The sequence below is a fragment of the Gymnoscopelus braueri genome, assembly GCF_963280865.1.
Source record: "Gymnoscopelus braueri genome assembly, chromosome: 19".
NCBI lineage: Eukaryota > Metazoa > Chordata > Actinopteri > Myctophiformes > Myctophidae > Gymnoscopelus > Gymnoscopelus braueri.
This window is the reverse complement of record NC_137621.1, coordinates 11,162,764-11,185,370: the sequence shown is the minus strand read 5'-3', so window position 1 is coordinate 11,185,370 and position 22,607 is coordinate 11,162,764. Positions and strand designations below refer to the sequence as shown.

The window sequence follows — 22,607 nt, the reverse complement described above, 5'->3', positions numbered from 1 at the left end:
CAAGCTTCCTTTCTTCCTTTTGATCCGGTTCTCAATAGTCTCGGGCACAAAAGAGACAGGAGGAGAGAAAGTTGCGGGTTTTAAAAGATCACAGGAGAGCTGTGTTCACCAACCAGGAGCACCTGTGTTTGTTTGAGCAGGGAGGGAGAGAGGTTGGTTGGTTCTGGAGTCATGGGAAATAAAATAGTGTATAACGTCTCTGTCAGGGTGGAAAGTGGAAACCTCATACGTCCAAAACGGTTTTCAGGATTCAAATTCAAAAACATCAAAAGTAGCAGATCTACAAGCTCAAAACGTGTCGCTATAAAATAATATATAAAATATGGAGATAAGAGGTTTCAACGATAAAGTACATAATATCCTGGAATCTTTCCATTGATTGGGCCCCGCTGGGAACAGCTTTGCACCTGTCCTTTCTCTCTGTGTGTTTATTGGGTCTCGTTTTAACGTCACTTGGCAGCCAGTCAGCAGCAACCAACGTCTCTCGTTTACAGCGATGTCACCGTGTCCCTTTCTGAATCTGTCATTATGCCAGAGGGGGGGGGGGAGACCCATAGCAGGTGCACAGATGTACAAACAGTCAAACACAGTTCACCTGTAGCTCAACTGTGTTTTTTTCTTTTATGGCCCTGTGTGCGTGTGCGCGTGCACGTGCACGTACTATACTTATGAGGGCCAAATGTCCCCAGAAGAAATGTCAGAAATAGGCTAGCACTCCTCACAACCAAGAGAATGGTTGTTTTTTAGAATTATGCTTACAATTTGGAAAAGATGCAGGGTTAGAATTAGGTTTCAGGGGTTGAGAGGCTAGAGTTGTGCCGATTTATACTTACTTAGTTGCGTGCTGGTGTCGCGTATCTACAAGCTCACACCGCGTTGCAACGTGTCTTGTAGATCTGCTAGACTGCTATATTTGGTTTGCGACGCCGTCCTACGCACAACTAAATATAGCTCAGGCAGGCTTTTAGGGTTCAAAGCGATAAAAAATATGGTAAAAATGACATTTATAAGAGTGCTGTCCTACATCGTTCTACCAGATCTACAAGCTCGTAACGCGGCACCGAGTGCCACGCTATGAGCTTGTAGATCTTCTATTTTTGGAAAAATAGCAGATCTACAAGATATCTGCTAATTTTAAATAGCCAAAGAAATGACAGAGATGCTTTTCCGGTCAACGTGTGAGTTTGTGTTCGTGCGCGTGCGTGTGTGTGTGTTTGGTCACGCGTCACGGAACCACATGAAATTCATCACTACCAGCCTGGACCACATCCACATGAGTCAAACATGGGCCACACGGCCCGGTTTGAAGGGTCCCACTAGTGTTCATGTTGACATGTGTCGCAGTGCCGCTGTTTCATGGCCTGTGGGTGTCACAGTTGTCGCTCATTAATGACATTCCCCCGGAAGATGACTCACTAATCTCCCTGCAAGCACGCACATACTGTACACGCATGCATGGGCACACACACACACACACACACACACACACACACACACACACACACACACACACACACACACACACACACACACACACACACACACACACACACACACACACACACACACACACAGGATTGACAGCCCACCGGCCACCGCAGCCTGTGCGATGTCTTACATTGCATATCATTGCTGTCAGGCAGAAATCTCTTATCTCCGAGTTTTAGTTTTGAGTTTTTTCGTAAATGAAATGAACACCCTACTTGATCATACTACAGCGTCACACAAAAGCATCAAAAGTAGCAGATCCACAAGCTCGAAACGCGACGCTACTTTTGAATTTGAATCCGTAACCGTTTTAGACATGAAATGAGGTTTCCACCCGACAGAGACAATATTTACATTCAAATATGAGTGTCTCTAATTCACCTCTGCTGTGTCGCCTGGAAGACAAATAAAGAGCAGTTAGGACTTCAAAAGAAAACCACAACCAGCACCGTTATCCACTGTTTGTTCTGCGTGTGAAGACATTAGACTGTGTGTGTGTGTGTGTGTGTGTGTGTGTGTGTGTGTGTGTGTGTGTGTGTGTGTGTGTGGTGTGTGTGGTGTGTGTGGTGTGTGTGGGTGGTGTGTGTGTGTGTGTGTGTGTGTGTGTGTGTGTGTAGTAGTAGTTTATGGTGCTCTTAAAAGCGTGGAGGATACACTAATGATGCTCTCAATCTCATATGACCCCCCTGTCTTCTCGTTCACTGACCTGGGCACAAGTTAGCTGTAAAATCGGCCCTTCTGTTCCGCTGCTGGGTTTCCTCTGCCCCCCTCCTCTTTGTGCTCTGACATTCCCATCCCATCCCCCACCTTGTTATAATACCCCCCACCCCACCCCACCCCTCCTTCCAGTCCTGACCAAGTTCTCTTCTCCTCTCACCTCCTCCTCTCCTCTCCTCGTCTCCCTATCTCCTTTACCCTTGTGAAACCTCCCATCTCCATATTTTTGTAATATATGTTTTTTCGTAACTCAATGCCCTACTTGATCATACTACAGCGTCGCTCAAAAGCATCAAAAATGGCAGATCCACAAGCATTTAGATTTTGCGGATCTGCTACTTCTTATACTTTTTTTATTTGAATCCTGAAAAGTAACAGTTTTGGACATATGAGGTTTCACCCGACAACAGAGACGATATATGCCAGCTCCCCCCTCTCTCTCTCTCTCTCTCTCTCTCTCTCTCTCTCACTCTCTCTCTCTCTCTCTCTCTCTCTCTCTCTCTCTCTCTCTCTCTCTCTCTCTCGCCTTATTCTTTTGTCCTCCTTCCTCAAAAACCCTTCAACTTCCTCTAACTTCCCCCCTCCTGGCTGTTCCTATAGCAACCTGTGACTAGCTGCAGCCGGTACGTCAGCTCTCATGCCAGAAGGAGAAGGGTCCTGGACTGGGTGATCATTACCAAGGCTGTGGGGTCGAGCTGGGTTCAGCCCAGTTCAGCTGCAGTACAATGCAGGCAGCAGGTTTAATAAGTGCATGTCGGTTGGGTGGAAACCGTGTAAAGTCCCCAGGACTTTTTTGTCTTATCCCTTTAGCCTTAATGTCTTACTGTACCATGTTGCTGTGTCGGCCTGGGCCGCAGCGTGGCGGTCCAGGCACCCTATAGGCTGCAATGCCAGCCTGACAGCGTGTTGCGGGTTCGACTCCCGATTCCGACGACCTTTGCTGCGTGCCACCCCCCCCATCTCTCTCCTCATTTCCTGTCAGCCTACTGTAATCTGTAAATAAAGTCAAAATATATATATTTTTTAAAGTATGGTTTTACAATCTTCTGGAAACCCATTCCTTTGTTCTTGCCTCTGGGAGCGCCATGGACCTCCTTTTCTGTGTAGAAACAGGAACTCGGTTTGGCTCCTCCCCTTTCTTAGTCCACCTCCTCCTGGGTGCTTCTGCGTTTAGGGCAGTGGTGCTGCTGACAAGACTCTGTCCTGAGAGATTAGTCCAAAAGAAAAGCGTTACTTTTCAGGAAATGGAGAAAAAAAAGAGCCTCTGTGTACCAATGCCAATGCAGTGCAACTCCAGTCATGGTGAGAAATGAACTCGGTGAACGTGGGTTGTTATTAGGGTAAATCTTCTACTTGCCTTTGGCAGTGGACTGAGATCAAGTCGCTTTGCAAGTTGCTGATCCGGTCTGGGTCTACAGAGTGGATACGGAAACGGCGCACGGATGTCCTGTATTGGCTATTTTCACAATATATATCTGTGGAACCGAGTCAAACTAAATGTAATGCCTCAACTCCTACAATTCCAAAGCTTGTCAGGGTGGGGGGTCCCCAGTTCAAATGTGATTATTTTGGCGGGTCACGGCCTGAAACTTTGGGAACCCTTGGCATAACTTATCAACGCATGTTGTTAGTTTGAAAATAAAACTTTATTATCAAGTGATATTGTGTTATGATGGGATATGAATTCAACTTGATTCTGGAGGCGGGCGTCCTAACCACCACCACGACACCATGAATGAACACCCCCCCCTGTCATTGTTTTCTATTCTTAGAACGTCTGTGTCGCGAACGAGGCATTCTCATCTCATGATAGGGACAATAGATGCTATTTTAGATTTTACAAGGAGATACGCTCGTCGTCGTAGACGGTCTTTGTTTCGGGGCTTCGAACCACACTTCTCCCATGGAATTATGGCTTGTTTTATAACAAACTAAATGAGTGGGACAGCGTACCCTGTTGTTTTTTTTTCTTGTGGTTCCCATCCAGGCATCCATTATGGTCCTATTAAACTTGCTCTATAATCAGCGAGCCTGGGCCACCCTGATCATAAATGTGCGGAGAGAAGACAGCAGCCATTCAAACCAGCTCTCATTCACTGTGTGTAGACAGCTTGTCTCTCGGTGGCTACGACTTTGAACCCCAGGGTTACGTTTGATGATGGTTGTTACCTTTTGAAATATGGCAATTTTCTTTATTTATCACTATCTCGTTCTCTCTCTCTCTCTCATTCTCTCTCTCTCTCTCCCCCCCCCCCTCTCTTTGTTAAGAGAAGCAGTCTATAATTATAGTTTAGCTTGAGGGACGCCTTGTATAGGTGCCAGTGGAGTGGTCGCTGGTCGCTTTAGAAGTCCTGTTTGTCCCCAAGCCTCGGGAAATCTACTGTATGATGTAACGTATGGGTGGTCTCCCCCCCCCCCCCCCCCAACCCCATGATCAAGATTTACAAAAATAGTTGACCAATCACAATCAGCCCCCCCCCCTTAACCCATTGAGACCGGGAACGCATATGTGTGTCATTTTTAGATTTCTTTGGCTATTCAAAAATAGCAGATCTACAAGCTCATAGCGCGGCACCGAGTGCCGCGCTATGAGCTTGTAGATCTGCTATTTTTTTTTAAATCATGAAAATGTGTGCAAATCTTTGAATATATATATTTTAAAGCAAACATTTGTAACTCAAATCTTTGCTTCTGGGGATTCTACAAGTGTCTTCTAAATCCTACAGTTTTTTTAAAAAACTTATGTTTCTATATCAGTGGTTCTCAAATGCTTTCATGTCAAGGACCCCCAAATACATTATATGTATTTGGCCGCGGACCCCCAATATTTTGTAATAGGGAATCCCAGAAGCAAAGATTTGAGTAAAAAAAATTCCCTTTAAAAATATATGTATTCAAATATTTGCACATTTTCACGAAAAAAAAAAAAAAAATAGCAGATCTACAAGCTCATAGCATGAGCTTGTATATCTGCTATTTTTGAATAGCCAAAGAAATAAAAAATGACACAGATGCGTTCCCGGTCTTAAAGGGTTAAGTCTGTATTGTATCGCTCGCTTTCAAGAAAGCCGGGCTGTGGCTATCTTGGGACGTTTTCTTGTGAGCAGACGGAACCACAACAATATGAGCATGGAGAGGGTTCAGGAAAGAGGAAAGGTTGTGGTGGGTGGGTGGAGGGACACGAAACGGGACGGGTGGTGGTGGTGGGAGGAGGCGGGGGGTTTTCGAGACATTTTTTGCGGTCCTCTCTCTTGCTTTCTTTAGCTGCTGTTTATGCTCGATGCAGCGATGATGAGCAGCAGCCTGGCTCATCCTGAGCGATGGCTGTTTACGTTGGAGTGAGAGAGGTTCTCCTCTGGAAAAAAACATCGCTCTGCCCACGGCGTCTCTAAAACCGTCAGTGTTGCCATGTCTGACTTTGGGCTTTTTTTTTCCTGTAAAGTTGCTTGTAAATATTGGTCGATGTGGTCGTTGCGTTTTTTTTCTGGTTTTTAAAGTGTGTTGCTTATTTGGGCTTGTTTCCTAATGTTGTTTAAAGCAGTGGTTATTTTTTTTGTTTCATTTTCATGGCAAGGAACCCAAGATTAATATGCATCTGTCCGCAGACCCCCCCCATCTAAAAATATGTTGTGCCAGGGACAAGATACAAGATTTGTGTTGTTAAAATGTTTCAAAAAATATTTAAAAGTTTTTTGTTTTTTTTACAGCAGATCTACAAGCCCTCAACGTGTCGCGACGCATTGTGAGCCTGTAGATCGGCTACTTTCAAATAGCCGTAGCCTAGTCGCTTCTTTTGGGCTTGTTTTCATAGAACTGGTTGCTTATTTCTCTCGCGAAATCTGGCACAACACTGCCCTCCCCCTCCCCGTCGTATCATGATGCAAACAAACCGCCGTTGTGCTGACAGACTGACAGCAGCGTGTGGTGGAGGAGGAGGAGGAGGAGGAAACAGAATGACATTCCAGGTGTAAACCGTTATGATTATTATTCTGTTTCTTTCTGCCACGGCCATAACTCACACCACAACTGTTTTGGCTTCCGCTGCTGCCTGGACTGAAGACACTTTGACTAATGTACCTGCAGCCGTCTCACTTCCTCTCGCCTCCCTCCCCTCTCTCTCTAGCTGTTCCACTAGAACAGTGGTTCTCAACCCCCCAAAATAATCATATTTGAACTGGGGACCCCCACTGGTGACCCCCCAAAATATTCACATTTGGACTGGGGACCCCCAAAATAATCATTTTGAACAATAATCATATTTGAGCTGGTGATCCCCCAAAATGATCATATTTGAACTGGGGACCCCCCCCCCACCCTGATAAGCACTTACATTTTGTTTGACTTGGTTCCACCACAGATAAATATTGTGAAAATAGCCGATCTACAAGCCCACAACGCTTCGCATCGTGAGGCGTTGTGAGCTTGATCGCCTATTTAGATTTTCTTTGCCTCCTTCTTATATTATTTGACAATTGGGCCAATGTTTGACCAGTTTTTATAGTATAGTTTGTTGATTACTTTTTATGCAGTCTTTTTTCATTTCATATATATTATATCATATTTATTATTATTTTCTTTGGAAAAGAAAAGTCCTTACATTGTCACTTTACTGTCATCTGGGGACCCGACCCACAGGTTGAGAACCACTGCACTAGAATACCAGTTTAGAGCAAGGTAAAAGGAAAACATAAACGAAAAATTGCGAAAAAGGTCAGGGAAGAGTCAATCCCACATTGGCCTCCTTAACGGTTATATACCATCATGTGACCACAGGAGATTCACATTACCCGTGCAGTACTTAACACGAGAGGTGTCTATAAGCGTGCAAGACTAGGACATCAGTCTCTCCATCGTGTTTTCTCTTTATCTCTACCGATCATCTCGTCCACCAAGTCGTCATGTGTCTCTGACAGGCCGCGTGACGGATCATGTGACAGGCCCAAAATGCCTTCCTGTAACTCCTGTAACCCTTGCACTCCTCTGCTGTGACCTCCATCGCCTCAGGGGGCCTCACCTTTCATCTCTGCCCCCTCTTCCCCCTCCCCCTCTACCTCCACCATGTACCCAGATGTCATCGGCGGTTCTTTACGTTCACACAGTGACTGGTACTCCTTGAGGGGGTTCCTGGGGCCCAGCATTTAAAGGATTAAGAGCTACACACACAGCTAAATGATTAATAGCTTAATAACCAAATTATAGACCTGTGGACAGGTCTGTAACTCTGAGAGTTTACAAATTGAACCATTTGGTTCCATATATACTCTCAGAGTTAAAGGAGTAGTTCACCCCAAAAAAAACGTATTTTCCAGCAATTGCACACCCCATGCAGCTTTGAATTCATGGAGATTGTTTTGTTTTTGTCGCATTTCTATGCCAATAATTTGATGACTGGTGAGTCTCCTATTGACCGATGACCCGGTCATCAAATTATTAGAAATGCTTAGAAATGCTTAGAATACTTAGAAATGCGACAAGAACAAAAAAAAAAACATTAATTCAAGGCTTCATGGGGTGTGTAATTGATAGAAAATAAGATTTATTTTGGGTGAACTACTCCTTTAAACCAACACAGAGGATCTTACAGTGTAGCTATGGGTCCCAGAGATACAAACAACAACAACATCAACAACAAGTGTATCAAATGGGGGTCCGTTGCCTAATGCATATCAAATTGGGGGTCCTTGAAAAAAAGAAGGGGGGGGTGGTTGGTGGTGGGGGGTGGGGGGTGGGGGGTGCAGGAGCTCGCACTGCTGATGCACTTCAGCCAAGACCCGGCGTGAACCCTGACCCCTTCCCCTCTCATCATCGGTCCTCGTCCATCATTCCGCTGACAGACTGACAGTGATGCTTTTGTCCGTGGGTGAAGTCACAGTGTGTCAGGGGCTGAAACCTCAGCTGCCTCCTCTCGCTTAACGACCCACTTTGGAAGCGTCACACACACCGCCGTGACGTCCGTGATTCAAATGAGGGTTCATGAGATTAAAAAACACGCTTTGTTCACGCAGAGGAAGTGTTGATAAGATAAAAAAAGAAACACACACACACATGCAGGGTCATGCAGGGTTATTAGGCAGCCAGATGCAGTAACAGGTAAGATAACAAACAATAAGCAATAGTTAGCATAAAACAAATACACATAGGTAAATGGTCACAGAAATCAGTCTAGTCCAGTCTATTATGAACCAAGGCTGGACTAGACTGATTTCCTTTGTTGAATAGCATAATGACGAAGCACTGTAGAACTAATCAGGAATGCTGTCTGTTGTGATCAATAATCAATCTTAATGAAAGCAACAACTGTATTGATAATTGGGGTTTCATTTACTCAAGCATAATAGACATTGATTGATTGATTGAATATTAGTCAGAAATGTAAACAGCACGTCGTGGTACAGTCAGACATTAAGGCTAAAAGAAGGATAATACAAAAAAGTCCTGGGGACTTGTTTCCATTGTGGTATGGAATTCAATTCATCAACATAGCATAAAAGAATAACACAATAATACATGTCATCAACAAATACAAAACACTGTATGTACGGTAAGGAGAAAAGGGAAAAATGCCGGCAGTGAATGACACCTCCTTTCTATGGGAAGTTGCATTTATCTCCCCGTGCTTAGGTAGGCATGCTTACTGTTGTGCATTGACACCCCCCCCCAATCCCCCCCGCCCCACCCCAGACCCATTCTGAACCAGGAAAAACCCTGATAATGGCCGTTAGAATTCGTTCAGGCAGATGCAAATGCTTAACGTAACTAGAAATCTGTATGTAAAGCGATTGTCTTTAAAAAAAAATCTCCCTCGGTACCCTGAATACTGTATTTCGATTCTTCTTAGAAATACATTATTATTAATTGCTGCAGTGTTTACAGCTTTACAGCTGTGTTTACAGCTTTAATCTTTAATTTAGTTAGTAATCCGTAGGTCTTGACCTAGAAGCCGTAGCTTCAACTCAAGTGTGAGGCGATTCAACCAGCTGTGAGCTAGTCAAGTCAAGAGGTCAAGTCAAAGCTATATGAGCAACGAGCATGTTGTCCCAACACCCTGCGTGGGACGTCCCACTAGTCTGGCTGGCCTCATCCTGTGTGTCCACTGACAGGACAGCATGTAGAGTGGCTGTAATTCTATACTAGTGCCTTTTCAGTTTTCTGTTATTGTGGGGAAAGCTTTCGTAGAAGCAGATCGACAAGCTCACAACGCGTCGCAGTCGATCGGCTATTTTGTTGCGAAAGCTTTACCCACAGTACGGAAGCTGGGTTTTAAAGGTAGCTCTCCACTGCACCATCGATGGACGTCGGTGAAGTATTGGAAAGCGTCTGTTGCCGAGGATCCGCTGTTGAATGGGCGGTGGGTACACTGTCGCGTCGGTTCGCAAGTTGTAGGGAAGCGTCACTCCGACTGTCGAAAACCTTTCAACCGTCGGATAGCAGCGGGCTTGTTGTTGAAAAAGACATCAAGTCAGCTGTTGAATGGGCGGTGGGTACACTGTCGCGTCGGTTCGCAAGTTGTAGGGAAGCGTCACTCCGACTGTCGAAAACCTTTCAACCGTCGGATAGCAGCGGGCTTGTTGTTGAAAAAGACATCAAGTCAGCTGTTGAATGGGTGGTGGGTACACTGTCGCGTCGGGTCGCAAGTTGTAGGGAAACATCGCTGCTATCCGACGGTCGAAAGCCTTTCGACTGTCGGATAGCAGCAGGCTTGTAGTTGAAAAAGACATCAAGCCATACGCTATTTTTAGCACCATAGAAGTCATCTGTCTGTGTCGGCTCTCAGGTGCATTCAACAACTTCTTTTCACACCGACTGAGCTCCCGACTTCATTAGACTGCCAGTCTGTAGCAATCTGTAGTAGTCTGTTTGGTGGAGAGCTACCGTAAGTCGTTAAAGCCAGATTCATGGCCTGCACCGCTGGCATATTGGTCCGGGCACCTAGGCTACAATGTAGCCTGACAGCGTGCTGTGGGTTTGAGTCCCGATCCCGACGGCCTTTGCTATGTGTCACTGCCCATCTCCTGTCAGCCTACTGTCATATCTATGATAAAGGCATAAAAAGCCCAAAAATAAATCCCCCCCCAAAAAAACAGATTCATAGTTAGTTACATGACTGTGTCGAACATCGAAAAACAGCAGACCTACAAGCCTCACGACGCGTCTGCTATTTTCGGAGCATAAATTAGGCATTATACTCTCCCATCCCGGGTTCCCACTGTATGGACAAGGTGCCCTTCTCTGTGTGTTCAGCCTTTTGTTTTCATTCTGTGAAGTCATGCATCAGAGACCACAGCTTAGCGCTGTGTTTGTCTTTTTTTTTTTTCTTCCTCTCCGTTCGTTCTAATTACAACTCAGCCCCATGGCCCTGGCCCTGTGGCCCGTCCCAGCCAGAGACCATTGTGAGGGAATGCAGAGAATTCCCACAATGGAGCTCCTCTCCTAGAGAACAATGAGTGGAATTCCTCCTCGGTCCCCACAGGTTCAGAGCCAGGGAGAGTTACAACAGCGCCTACCGCTATTCTATTCTACACCCTGTAGAATTCCCACTGGCAGGGATGTGTCGTGTGTGTTTGTGTGCACTTGTGTCACTATACTTGTGAGGAGCCAAATGTCCCCACAAGTATAGTAGGAATTGAGAAATAATAATGACATTGTGAGGGAAATTTCCACTGGCGCTCACAATAGAAACGGTTGATTTAAAAAAAGATTTAGGGGGAGTTAGGCTTATAATTAGGGGAAGATTCATGTTGGGGTTAGGATTAGGGCATTTAGAGGTTAGGTTTAGGGGTTTTAGGGTCAGAGATTTGCCCGCTGCCTGATCTACACATACTGTGCAGCTCTTCAAGCGATGTGCTTTATATAATCGCCATCCTAAAATGTTATAATCCCAAGTATAGAAATTCCAACGCGTGTGTGCGTGTGTGTGTGTTGCTAGATGGTGGCCAGAGCTCAGTGTTGCCAGGTCTGCTTATTATAAGTGACTTAATTGGGCTTGTTTTTTGTAAAGTTGCTTGTAAATATTGGTAGTTGCGTTTTAACAGCCTTGTTTCTTAAGTTGCTTATTTGGGCTTGCTTCCTAAATGTTGATTAAACCAGTGGTTCTCAAACATTTGAATATCAAGGACCCTATGTATTTGTCCACGGACCCCCCCCCCATCTAAAAATATTTTGTGCCAGGGACCCCGTATACCAGATTTATGTTTGTTTCAAAAAATATTCAAAATGTGTTTTTTCCACAAATGTTTTTGAAAATAGCAGATCTACAAGCTCAAAACGTGTCGCATCGCAACGTGTTTTGAGCTTGTAGATCGACTATTTTCAAATATCCGATGCATGTAGGTTTAAAGTGCTCATGTGGCCTATTATAGTCTCTTCCTTTGGGCTTGTTTTCATAGACCTGGTTGCTTATTTCTTTCGCAGAATCTGGCAACGCTGTCAGAGCTCCCAGTTGGCGGACCGGGGAGGGGTGAAGGAGGGTGGTGGAGGTGCGGAGGAGTAGCGGGGGGGGGGGCTTTTTTTCCTTTCTTTCCGTCTGGGGGAGGAGGTGAAGGACGGTTCACTCTTTCTCTTGTGTAATCGAACCCCTGAGAACAGGTTGGCAGGACTGGAGCTGCATTCAGAGCGTTGATAATCACACAGTTTTTCTTTTCATGGGACAGAATATGGACTGAATTTATGTCACACCGCCGTTGTTCCTTCCAGCCTACCGGCGGCTATTCCTCAGCGGACCCCTCCCTCCCACACGCACGCGTAGGAAAACAGACTTTAGCTATCATGACCTGGTAAAAAGCCCAAGTGTGTGTGTGTGTGTTTTCCTAATTCTGTACGGATGTGAAGCAGGAAATGTTGAGATTATATGACAAGAATAGCTGGGACCGTTTGTAAAGGAAGAGCCAAAAATGTATGTGTACTGGACTTACTATAAGTAGCCTTGGCGGACTTAAAGCAACACTTCGCCCCTTTTTTTAAGCCTTATCTACATATAATTGGTCCTCGCTAATGCTCATCTGATAATGAGCGTTAATGAGGACCAATTACACGAAGATAAGGTTAAGGCTGTGTACTCAAGAGGTGGGCTGTCTGTGGACTTTTCAGAAACCTGCCCCTACCAGTGACACCATCGGTGGGGATTCCAAAGTGAATGGAAAATACAGCCCTTTTTTCTCTTCCTGGAAAGTTAGCGGGCTGAAATGGAAGCCATTGTTCTTGCATCGTTAAAAAGGAGAAAACGTTTGAAATCTTGTTTGAAATGACCACCAATGATGTCATTGGTACTTGGCACATTTTCAAACCAGCCACGGTCCACACCGTTTGAGACACAGAGCGTCCCACTGTGCATATATAATGAGGACCCATATATGGAAATTAATTATGTCGAAAAAAGGCAAAAATGTTCCTTTAAACCAGAGAGGGGGGGCGGAAAGCATTTGAACAGGCCAAGGCTCTGGGGTCCTTACTGTCCTTGCTTTCCCAGCTGCCTGTGTGTCTATGTGTGTGTATGTGGACATGGACCTGTAGCTGTTGTGTTGATAACCTGTTCACGTACTGATTAATTAGATCACATGGGCGTTGGTGTGGGGGGGCGGCGGGGGAAGACCCCACAGTGAACAGCAGGTGCCCATCCCCTGAACACCCCCATGTAAACGTGCAGACACACACACACACACACACACACACACACACACACACACACACACACACACCGAACACACACACATACATTTGCAGATGAGCTTCCTCCGTGTATTGATTATCCACAAAGTGCTCCGATACAGAAGTTCTTTCTCTCTCAGAGGAGTCCTGTTCTTCTACCATATGTGGGGCTATCGTGTTACGTTTTAGTCAATTGGATCACCTTGAATGGCAGAAGACATATGTGCGTGACATGCACAGACACAAACACACACACACATGCACACACACACACCATTGTTGTCAATATTTTGTGACGTACGGCATGTTTGTTAAGGTATATATAGTCAGCCACAGCATTGTATTTGACATTGTTGATGTGCTACACAGTCACACCCTGCTGTTGAGGTCGGAGTGTATTTGCTAAGTGCTTAACAGAGACCATAAAGCTCATGCAACGCGTTTCATCCCGTAGTTGGCCTTTTTGAAAGGCCTCTTCACACACAGTCCAGCCTACCGACGCCCCTCTCTCTCTCTCTCGACACACACACACACGCGCGCAGGCGCGTGCGCACACACGCACCCATGCACGCACGCACGCACGCACGCGCACACACACACACTTTTCACATTGACATGACGTCTCCTTTACCGATTTTTATTCCCTTAGTGGAAATTGATAGTTCAGTAAATACACCCCTGACCATTGATCTAGACCCAGTAAATGTTTTATAAGCCCATAGTGTTGTTTTATAAGCCTCTGTGGTGTCGAGGAGGTGACAATGATATGTAGTCTGTGTGCGTTGGTAGGGTGATGGTCCTCTAGGGGGCCCCTGATTGCCACAGGAGTGTGATTTTGACCGGAGTCCACAATCCCCCAATCATTAGTGCATTTATTAACCCATTCAATCCGGGAACGCATCTGTGTCATTTTAGATTTGATAGACTTTGCTACTGGTGGTCCCTGGGACAAACCATTTTCATATGGGGGTCCGCGGGCAAATATATATCAATTTGGGGGGTCTTTGGCACGAAAAAGTTTGAGAACCACAGGTTTAGATCAGTGGTTCTCAAACTTTCTTCAACGACCCCATAACTCTCAAAGTGTACAAATTAACGGGTCCATTTCGTTCGATTTTACACTCTCAGAGTTACAGTCATGTAAGGGTCTATTAGGTTTCTAACTATAACATATTTTTGCTGGGGACCCCCCAGACCCACACTTTGAGAATCACCGATTTAGATAAATGTTTGTCCACAAATGCTAAGAATGTTATTTAGATATTGCTGTTTAGAAAGATGCTAGGTTTGCTGTTTGTTTACCTGCCCGGTATGCTAGTTACTTAGTAGCCCTTCATTGTTTTCCTTGTTTGCCCTCTATTTACCTGACCAAGTGACCATTCACCCTGTTATTTGTCAGAGTTCATGACATTTCCTCCAATCTTGCACTTTGTAAGACGATAAGACCTTGCTAAATACCTAAGATAAGATAAGATGAACATTTATTGATCCGTGTGGGATCTGTGCAGGTGTAGTACCGTAGTAGCAACAGCAGTAAGAGAACTAGAAAAGGGGCGCTCCACCAGGCTGGGTTGCCTAGCAGCCAGCCAGGGATGTGTTATGAGTTATGGGTTGCAGCCGTCAGGACTTTGTGGTGTGAAAGCGGCTTTGGAGGTACACTCCATAGAGACCCCTCAACATGCGATTCCAGTCTGGGGTTGATTGGGATGTTGTGTTCATGATATATGGATTTTTTTTGGCCTGCAGAGATTATGAAACACAGGTTAAGTACAGGTAAGAAATAGTAGAGAGATAGAAATGGGATGAAATAAAAATGTATTAATTAATACATTTAGCAATCCCCAAAAAACTGATATGGGAATCAGGCTTGGTCGTGGAGCCTCATAAATTCTCTCTATCTCTCTCTCTCTTTCTCACACACACACACACACACACACACACACACACACACACACACACACACACACACACACACACACACACACACACACACACACACACACACAGAGCGTCTCTCTGTCTCACACTTCAAAATGTTCCAATTAAATGCCGATGCAGATCATTTTGAACCCTGGAATTCCTAAGTCCTGGAATGCTGCACCAGAGGATGAGGTGGTGTGTGAACTCAATCATTAAGAAACACTGTGAATGAAAGTAAAGGGGATTGGTCCTCCATTCATCTATTGGAAAAGATTCCTTCCTTCCTTCCTTCGATCCTCTCTTCCCAGAACCTCTTGTCTATACTACGACGGGGAAAAAAACGGCCAATTTACCCCTCAGCAAGTCCCCTTGTAACCCGAACCTCCAGTTTCCCCTGTGCCCCTTTCTTTTCCTGGTCCACTAAAGATTCTTGGGACGTGGGCGCATGGCTCCGTTCCACAGGAAATGCCTTCTTAGCACCGCAGGAAGGCGAAACCTCACCTCTCTTTGGATCCAACTCCTTTTGTTTCCATCTAATCCCATTAAAGCGACGGGCCCGGTCTGGCCCGCTATATACAGGCCGAGCGGCACTGTGTTTGTGTTGGTCTGGTACCAGGCCAACGCCGAATCCCCCCTCTTACACTTTAACCCAGTAAGACCGGGAACGCATCTGTGTGTCATTTTTAGATTTCTTTGGCTATTCAAAAATAGCAGATATACAACTGCTATTTTTAGGAAAAATCGTGAAAATGTGCAAATATTTGAATATATATATTTTTAAAGGGAAGTTTTTTGACTCAAATCTTTGCTTCTGGGATTCCCTATTACAAAATATTGTGGGTCCGCGGCCAAATACATATAATGTATTTGGGGGTCCTTGACATGAAAAAGTTTGAGAACCACTGATATAGAAACATAAGTTAAAAAAAAAAAACTGTAGGATTTAGAAGACACTTGTAGAATCCCCAGAAGCAAAGATTTTAGTTACAAATGTTTGCTTTAAAATATATATATTCAAAGATTAGCACACGTTTTCAAGATTTTTCAAAAAATAGCAGATCTACAAGCTCATAGCCGCGCTTTGAGCATGTATATGTACTATTTTTTAATATCTAAAGAAATCTTAAAATGACACACAGATGCGTTCCTGGTCTTAATGGGTTAAAGTGAATTCCCCTGCGTTCTGCTGGAATTGATTCTAATCAGGGGGGTAAGCTTTAAAATTGTGTCAAGTCTAGTCTGGGAATTGTCATGCCAAGAAATGAGGCAAAAAAAATCCCCCCGGAGCCTAAGTGGACTTGACTTGTGTGAAGACTAATGGTTAAGGAGTCACGTTAGAATGTTCACATTTAATTCAGCTGGAGATGCCTTGAGCTTCGCTAACGTCTCGCACAAGCATTCTCACATTTCTCTGGGTTCTAGAGGGGTCGTTACGAGCGGAATTCCACGCAATTAACGAACTTTAATGGTCTGCTACAGGAGAGCTTTTTTTTTACGTGTGTGTGTGTGCGTGCGCGTGTGCGAGAGGGAGAGAGAGAGAGAGACAGACGGATATGAAGACCCCATTCTTTCTACAGGGCACACAGATTAATAGTCTGCTCTGGTGTCTGCAATTCAATCTCCTGCAGGGAGCCATTTACTGGCATGATACACACACACACACACACACACACACACACACACACACACACACACACACACACACACACACACACACACACACACACACACACACACACACACACACACACACACACACACACACACACACACACACACACACACACACACACACACACACACACACAAGTGTCATGCAGGCATGACGGTATGACGAGGTGCCATTCACATTTCACAAAGATGGCTCGCTGACCTTAGAACACACCCAGTGGACATGCACTCAAAACTATGTGTTGTTGTAATGAATACTATATTCATATAGATGGATAGATATCTATCTATCTATCTGCGTCTCGTGTTCATTTAGACGCCATGAATGACTAGAAAGAATGTGACAAAGTAAAAGACCCTTCCTTAAACTTGGCTGTCGCTGTGGAAATGGATCCAGAGAGACTGCCAAGTGCCAACCCCTGTTTCATCCTAGGAACAAATTATGTGTGTGCACGACGGTGTGTGTGTGTGTGTGTGTGTGTGTGTGTGTGTGTGTGTGTGTGTGCGTGCATGCACTTGCCTGTGTGGTATTGTTGGAAGGAGGGGAGGGGGGGGGTCTTGCAGCTGACAAGTCTTTCAGAGAATCAGGGCAGCTGCCCCTCTCTGTGCCCTCTTTGACGGAGAGAGAGAGATGCCGTTTACTCCCACCACCGAATACACACACACACACACACACACACACACACACACACACACACACACACACACACACTCACAAAGGCCCGTTCTTCACCCTGTTGTCACAACACTACTTGAGAGGGTCCACTGAGAGTCACATTGTTTGCAGGGAGGGGGGGGACACAGTCCTGTGTTTCTCTATGCAATGCATCTCCTCCTCCTTACTGCAGCATCAACCCTGAACCAATCTGAGCTAATTGAATGTATAGATATTTTGGCTGGATCCGCATGGTGGGCCAGCCCTAAACACAACAAACAAATGTCACTGATTGACTGACTGTGTCTGTCACTGATGATGTTACGGCGATTGGTTGGCTGATTGGCCTATCAACGAACTAACCACACATGCCGGAAAAAATACTAGGAACCTTGCCGAATGTTTTTCCGCCATACAAGATCAGAGCCCGTTTTCACTTAAGATGGGTTTCAATATTTCCACTACACTGCCTGCACATGAAAACGTGCAGGCAAGAAAACACGGTCATTGTGCAATTGTCCTTCCAGCCTATGTGATGTAGTAGTCTATCCTCGTTTGGCCTGACAAAGAACTAACCAATCGCAGAGCATTGGAGAGCAAATTCATCCCTACTCCAGACTATGTGATTGTAGACTATACCTTCGGTTGGCCTAACCATTAAAGTAGCCAATCTCAGCGCATTCTTCCCTCCAGGCTATGGGATCAAAAAAGCTTAAGCTGAAACAGCAATAATCTGGGCTTGTCTAGATAATAAGAAACTGTCTTTTTGATTTGATCAGCAGATCTGCACGCTCACAGCGTGTCACGCTGCGATGGGTCGTGAGCTTATAGATGGAGCTATTTTCAGGTGCGAGACACCATGCTAAAACCCAAGTATAAGTCAGGCTCAGTGTGAAGTCCATCCTTGAATGGGCGCCTAGGCAGAGCAGATGGTAACGTGAGCCAACAGTTCATCAGATGTTGGAGCCACAAATAGCAGCAAAGACACACACACACACACACACACACACACACACACACACACACACACACACACACACACACACACACACACACACACACACACACACACACACACACACACACACACACACACACACACACACACACACACACACACTGCACAGATTAATAATACTAGCCGGCCATTGTTTAAACGGTTTTAACCGGCCCTCTGTTTATGGTATGTTTATTTAGCAAAGATAGTGGTCACACCTGTTCTCTATCTGAACTGTACACTCTCACACTTGTGTGCACACACACGCACGCGCACACACACACATATATGCGCGCGCACACACACACACACACACACACACACGCAGAGACACAAATGCTTGCCAAAAAGATGATAGACACAGGAGTTAGATTTCCAATGGGACTTGTGGTCTTATATATTTCCTCTCTGCAAAAATCCAATAACGGATGAACACTTCCCAGCTGAATAACAAAGTAACTTAACAAAATGTTTTCTTTAGCCAGTATTGAACTTAATGGATCCCTGTTGCTCCATCCTCTCTCCCAGGTCTGGACGACAGCCTGCAGCAGTACGTGACCAACTTTGAGCGGGAGAAGATCAGCGGAGAGATGCTGCTGAAGATCTCCCATCAGGACCTGGAGGAGCTGGGCGTGGCGCGCATCGGACACCAAGAGCTGGTGCTGGAGGCCGTGGACCTGCTCTGTGCCCTGGTTAGTACCGTTACTACTGTGTGTGTGTGTGTGTGTGTGTGTGTGTGTGTGTGTGGAATATGACATGGTGAAAGTCTTTACCACATGCACCATATTAGGCATGTCGTCATAATAGGCGAACACTCTGCGTGTTTGGTGTTGAGGAGGAAAAGGAGGGGGCCGAGTATAGACCCCTGGGGGACTCCGGTCAACTAAGTATATAGGGTTTAAGTGGTTATGGAACCCTAGCGTCCCTATTCTAAGCGTTATGTGCTTGTATATATCGGCTATTTTTGGTGAAGAGATTTATTGTAGAGTATATAATTTACAGTTTATAATTTAGGCATTTAGCAGACGCTCTTCTCCAGAGCAACTTACAAGTGTGGGATCGGAATAAGCAGAGTAAGCGTGAACTCTAGTCAATAAACAACAAGTAGACACATCAGTAGAGTGCTAGCAGAGAGAACAATGAGATGTCTCAAAGAAACTACCGTAGTAGGATTACCAGGTAAACAATAGACCCCGGGTGGACTCCGGTTAATGAAGTAAACAGGGTTTAAGAAGTTGATCATTGTAGATGGAACAGGTTCTTCTGTGAGCTATATAGGTCTTTGAACAATGCATAGGTTGGTTCTCTCTTGGTGAACCAATAAGCCCTCATTGTTTGTTAAGAAGGGCGAGACTGTAGTTTCTGGTCCGGCAGTTAAAGGAAGCAGCAGGGCAGAAACCATCCGTCCATATCGTCTCTCCCACACAACATCAGCCCAACACAGCCCGAGGACATCAGTATCAAAGGAACAGAGGATATAGGTGACTGGAGGGCCTGCGGTTTGACGTAGCACACTGAAGATGTGAGATGGTGACTCCCATGGGTTAAAGTTCTCAGTATCCACGACTGATTTCAGTCATTTGGATTCTGTAGAAGTCAGCATGTCTTCTATGGAAGCATGCCATGCACCGAAAATAGGCTATCTACAAGCTCACAACGTTGTGACCTTGTAAGACAGCCTATTTTCGGTTATTAGTGGGTTTAAGATTAAAGAGCATTTGAAGAGATAAACTATCAATAGGTGTTCAATCTTCCAGAAAACCCCAATGGTCTCGGATATTTCATAAAAGCAAAGGTTAAAAAGCCTCAATTTGCTATATCTTCCAACTGGTTGGCTGCATGGCTACCAAAACATCATCATTTTACATATTGTGATAATTGTTCATCAAATGCAGCGCTATTGTGTGTGTTTCACACTGTTTCACAAATCACAGATTGGGACTTGGCCTGACAAATTTTTCGTCAGATTTTATTTTGCTTTAATCCATGTGACTTGTGGTGCATGGTAAAAAAAGTTACAGAATAAAGGTCCTTTACACACTAGGAGCGTGACGAATAAACAATCCCGAAAATGCATCTGCGAATATTATCACATATTTCACAGGTTGATGCTTTTAATCGCGGTTAAAATCAACCTTGTTTCGAAAATAAATGACGTCCCTTTATCGCCGCATACTATTTGCATTCTGTACTGATGTACTCAAGACACAAACAGCAGTTTAAATTAATTAGAATATAATCTAAATAAATAAACGCTTCCCAGTGTGTAAGGACCTTAAAATACGTCGTTGGACGTCACGTCGGTGCATCAGAGCTCCCAGAGCTCCCAGAAGCATTGTCGACATTGTAAACAACTGTCAAAAGTCTTCCTCAGTGAGCAGGAGAAAAAGAGCATGGAGGAAGAGAGGTAGCCTGGTAAACCCTCCCTCCGGAAATCTCATTTCTATTTGATTCCTGGAGTGAGTCTGGCCTGATCCGCCTGTCTGCAATATTGGCTGTGCTGGAGTTGGGCGGGAGTAATACCGTTGACTGACAACCCCTTCAGCCAATGATAATTTTTCCCCTTCAGCCAATCAGCAGTTCACCAGTCTTAATGTGACGCGACGGGACTTTTGAGACAGCCATACCCGAAATGGGTTGCCTTTTTCGGGTACAATGGTGTCACTGCCCGCCCCTACCGGTTCTCTAATTATTATTTTTTAAATAGGCTTTGTCATGATTAATTGACCACATATATGAAGTTAAACAACTAAATTATATCCGATATCTATAAACGATATCTTATAAGTAAATTCCGTGCCTCAAAATAGAAGTTAGAGAGCTTTTTGAAGTAAAAAAATAGCGGAGAATTGGCCGCACAAGAAAAAGATGGCTGCCTTTCGTGTTTTGGGCTCACTCGAACTCGCCACCTGATTGGCCAACGTAAGCTGTCAATCACAGAACAATGAGCGACGACGCTGATAGGCGCGGCCGTTTGGCATACACAGCCAATATTGCAGAGAGGCGGTTCATGCCAGACTCACTCCAGGAATCAAATAGAAATGAGATTTCCGGAGGGAGGGTTTACCAGGCTAGAAGAGAGGGGGCTCCCATGTGAAAGAGAGCCAGGTTTTCCAGCAGATGGGATTGATTTGGGAGTTTTATCACTTCCTGTGTCATAAAGAGCCAGATCGTGGGGCCGTCGGCATTTTGATCAGTGTCAGCATTTCTCTTTGTGAATTATTTTAACGCGCTTTTAAAAACGCGTTACATTACTATAGTAGGAGAGGTTTCTGTGAAGAAGAAACGACAACACTGGCCACCATGCGTTTATCTTCTATCTTGTGCTCATGTGAAATACCTGCAGGAGGTCAAATATTATCTCCTGGGTGTGGACCAGTTAGTCTTGTTGACCTTAACGGTTGTAATTTAAGTCAGTGGACTGACTGCTGCCACCTCATCAAGGCCTTAAGGCCACAGAGGGGTTTTCTAGGATCCTAGTTGGCAGCAAACACACATGTGAGTGTTTTGGTCTGTGGTTAGCAACCAGCTCCCATCACGTCTGACTTGTGGCTGGGGTTGAGGGTAAGGGAGTGTTAGGCCTGTATATGTGATGTCTGGATGGGACTCCAGCTACTTTGCCACAGGCCCCAGAGTCCCACACACTCCCTTGATTCTGAATGCTCTTACCTTTTATGTTAATCATTGATTGTACAACTTTTAGAGTTGGGTCAAGGGGTGTTCAGAATTGAACCGAACCTCAACCCCCTCTCGGTCTCCTCCAAGTAACATTACATTCACTTTCTACAGCTCACGTTCTCTTGACTGTCACCCAGTCGTTTCTGTTTCTTTCATTATTTATGAGCCCACAACAAAGGGGAGTTGACTGTTTATCCCTGCGGGCGGCTGTACGTTTAAACACTGTGCAGAGTAGACCACTGGCCAAGCCAACCCTGGAATGTTGTGCAACGGCTTCCATGCATCATGTCTTTGTTAAAGTTCTTCTCTCTGTGTTTCATGTATGGGTGCAACAGTTGATCGAACTAATCAATTATTTAAAAAAAAACTATTGATTTGAACAAAATAATCGATTTTGGGGATTTTTTTTTAATATCTTTTCTTTAATAGATAAAATAATAATAATAATCCCGGAAATAGTCACAATACAACGCCATGCAATGCCATGCAACCATTATCACACACAAAAAAAGACAGCCCTGACTGCTGCACATCTCTTTGTGATGAGTTGTCAGTGTGACCACTGCTTTTGAACGAAAACAGGGATGTTCTCCATGGGGATTCGGACACATGGAAGCACTGAGTAGTAGGGGTGCACGAGGATCTATGTTTCAGTGCTTTGATAGATCTGGTTGTCATAGCATAAAGGTACCATACCGTACATCCTATGGCCTGTATCATCTCTCTTTTACCGTCACGGTAATTGGGCCCAGATTTCCTCTCTCTCACCCCTGGAACCATGGGATCCTGGCAGCGAGGCGAGGCCCCAAGTCGTTTTCCCTTACGACGGGCTTCATA

General features: G+C 44.9%; 1 protein-coding gene across 1 annotated transcript in view; it reads left to right on the top strand.

Annotated features, from left to right (window-relative positions):
* LOC308074913 (connector enhancer of kinase suppressor of ras 3-like) overlaps positions 1–22,607 on the top strand; it is a 97,741-nt gene that overhangs the window by 9,956 nt on the left and 65,178 nt on the right. The window contains exon 2 of the mRNA XM_080414441.1: positions 18,621–18,784. Coding sequence (XP_080270567.1) covers positions 18,621–18,784 — 164 coding nt within the window. The remainder of the gene's footprint in view (positions 1–18,620; positions 18,785–22,607) is intronic.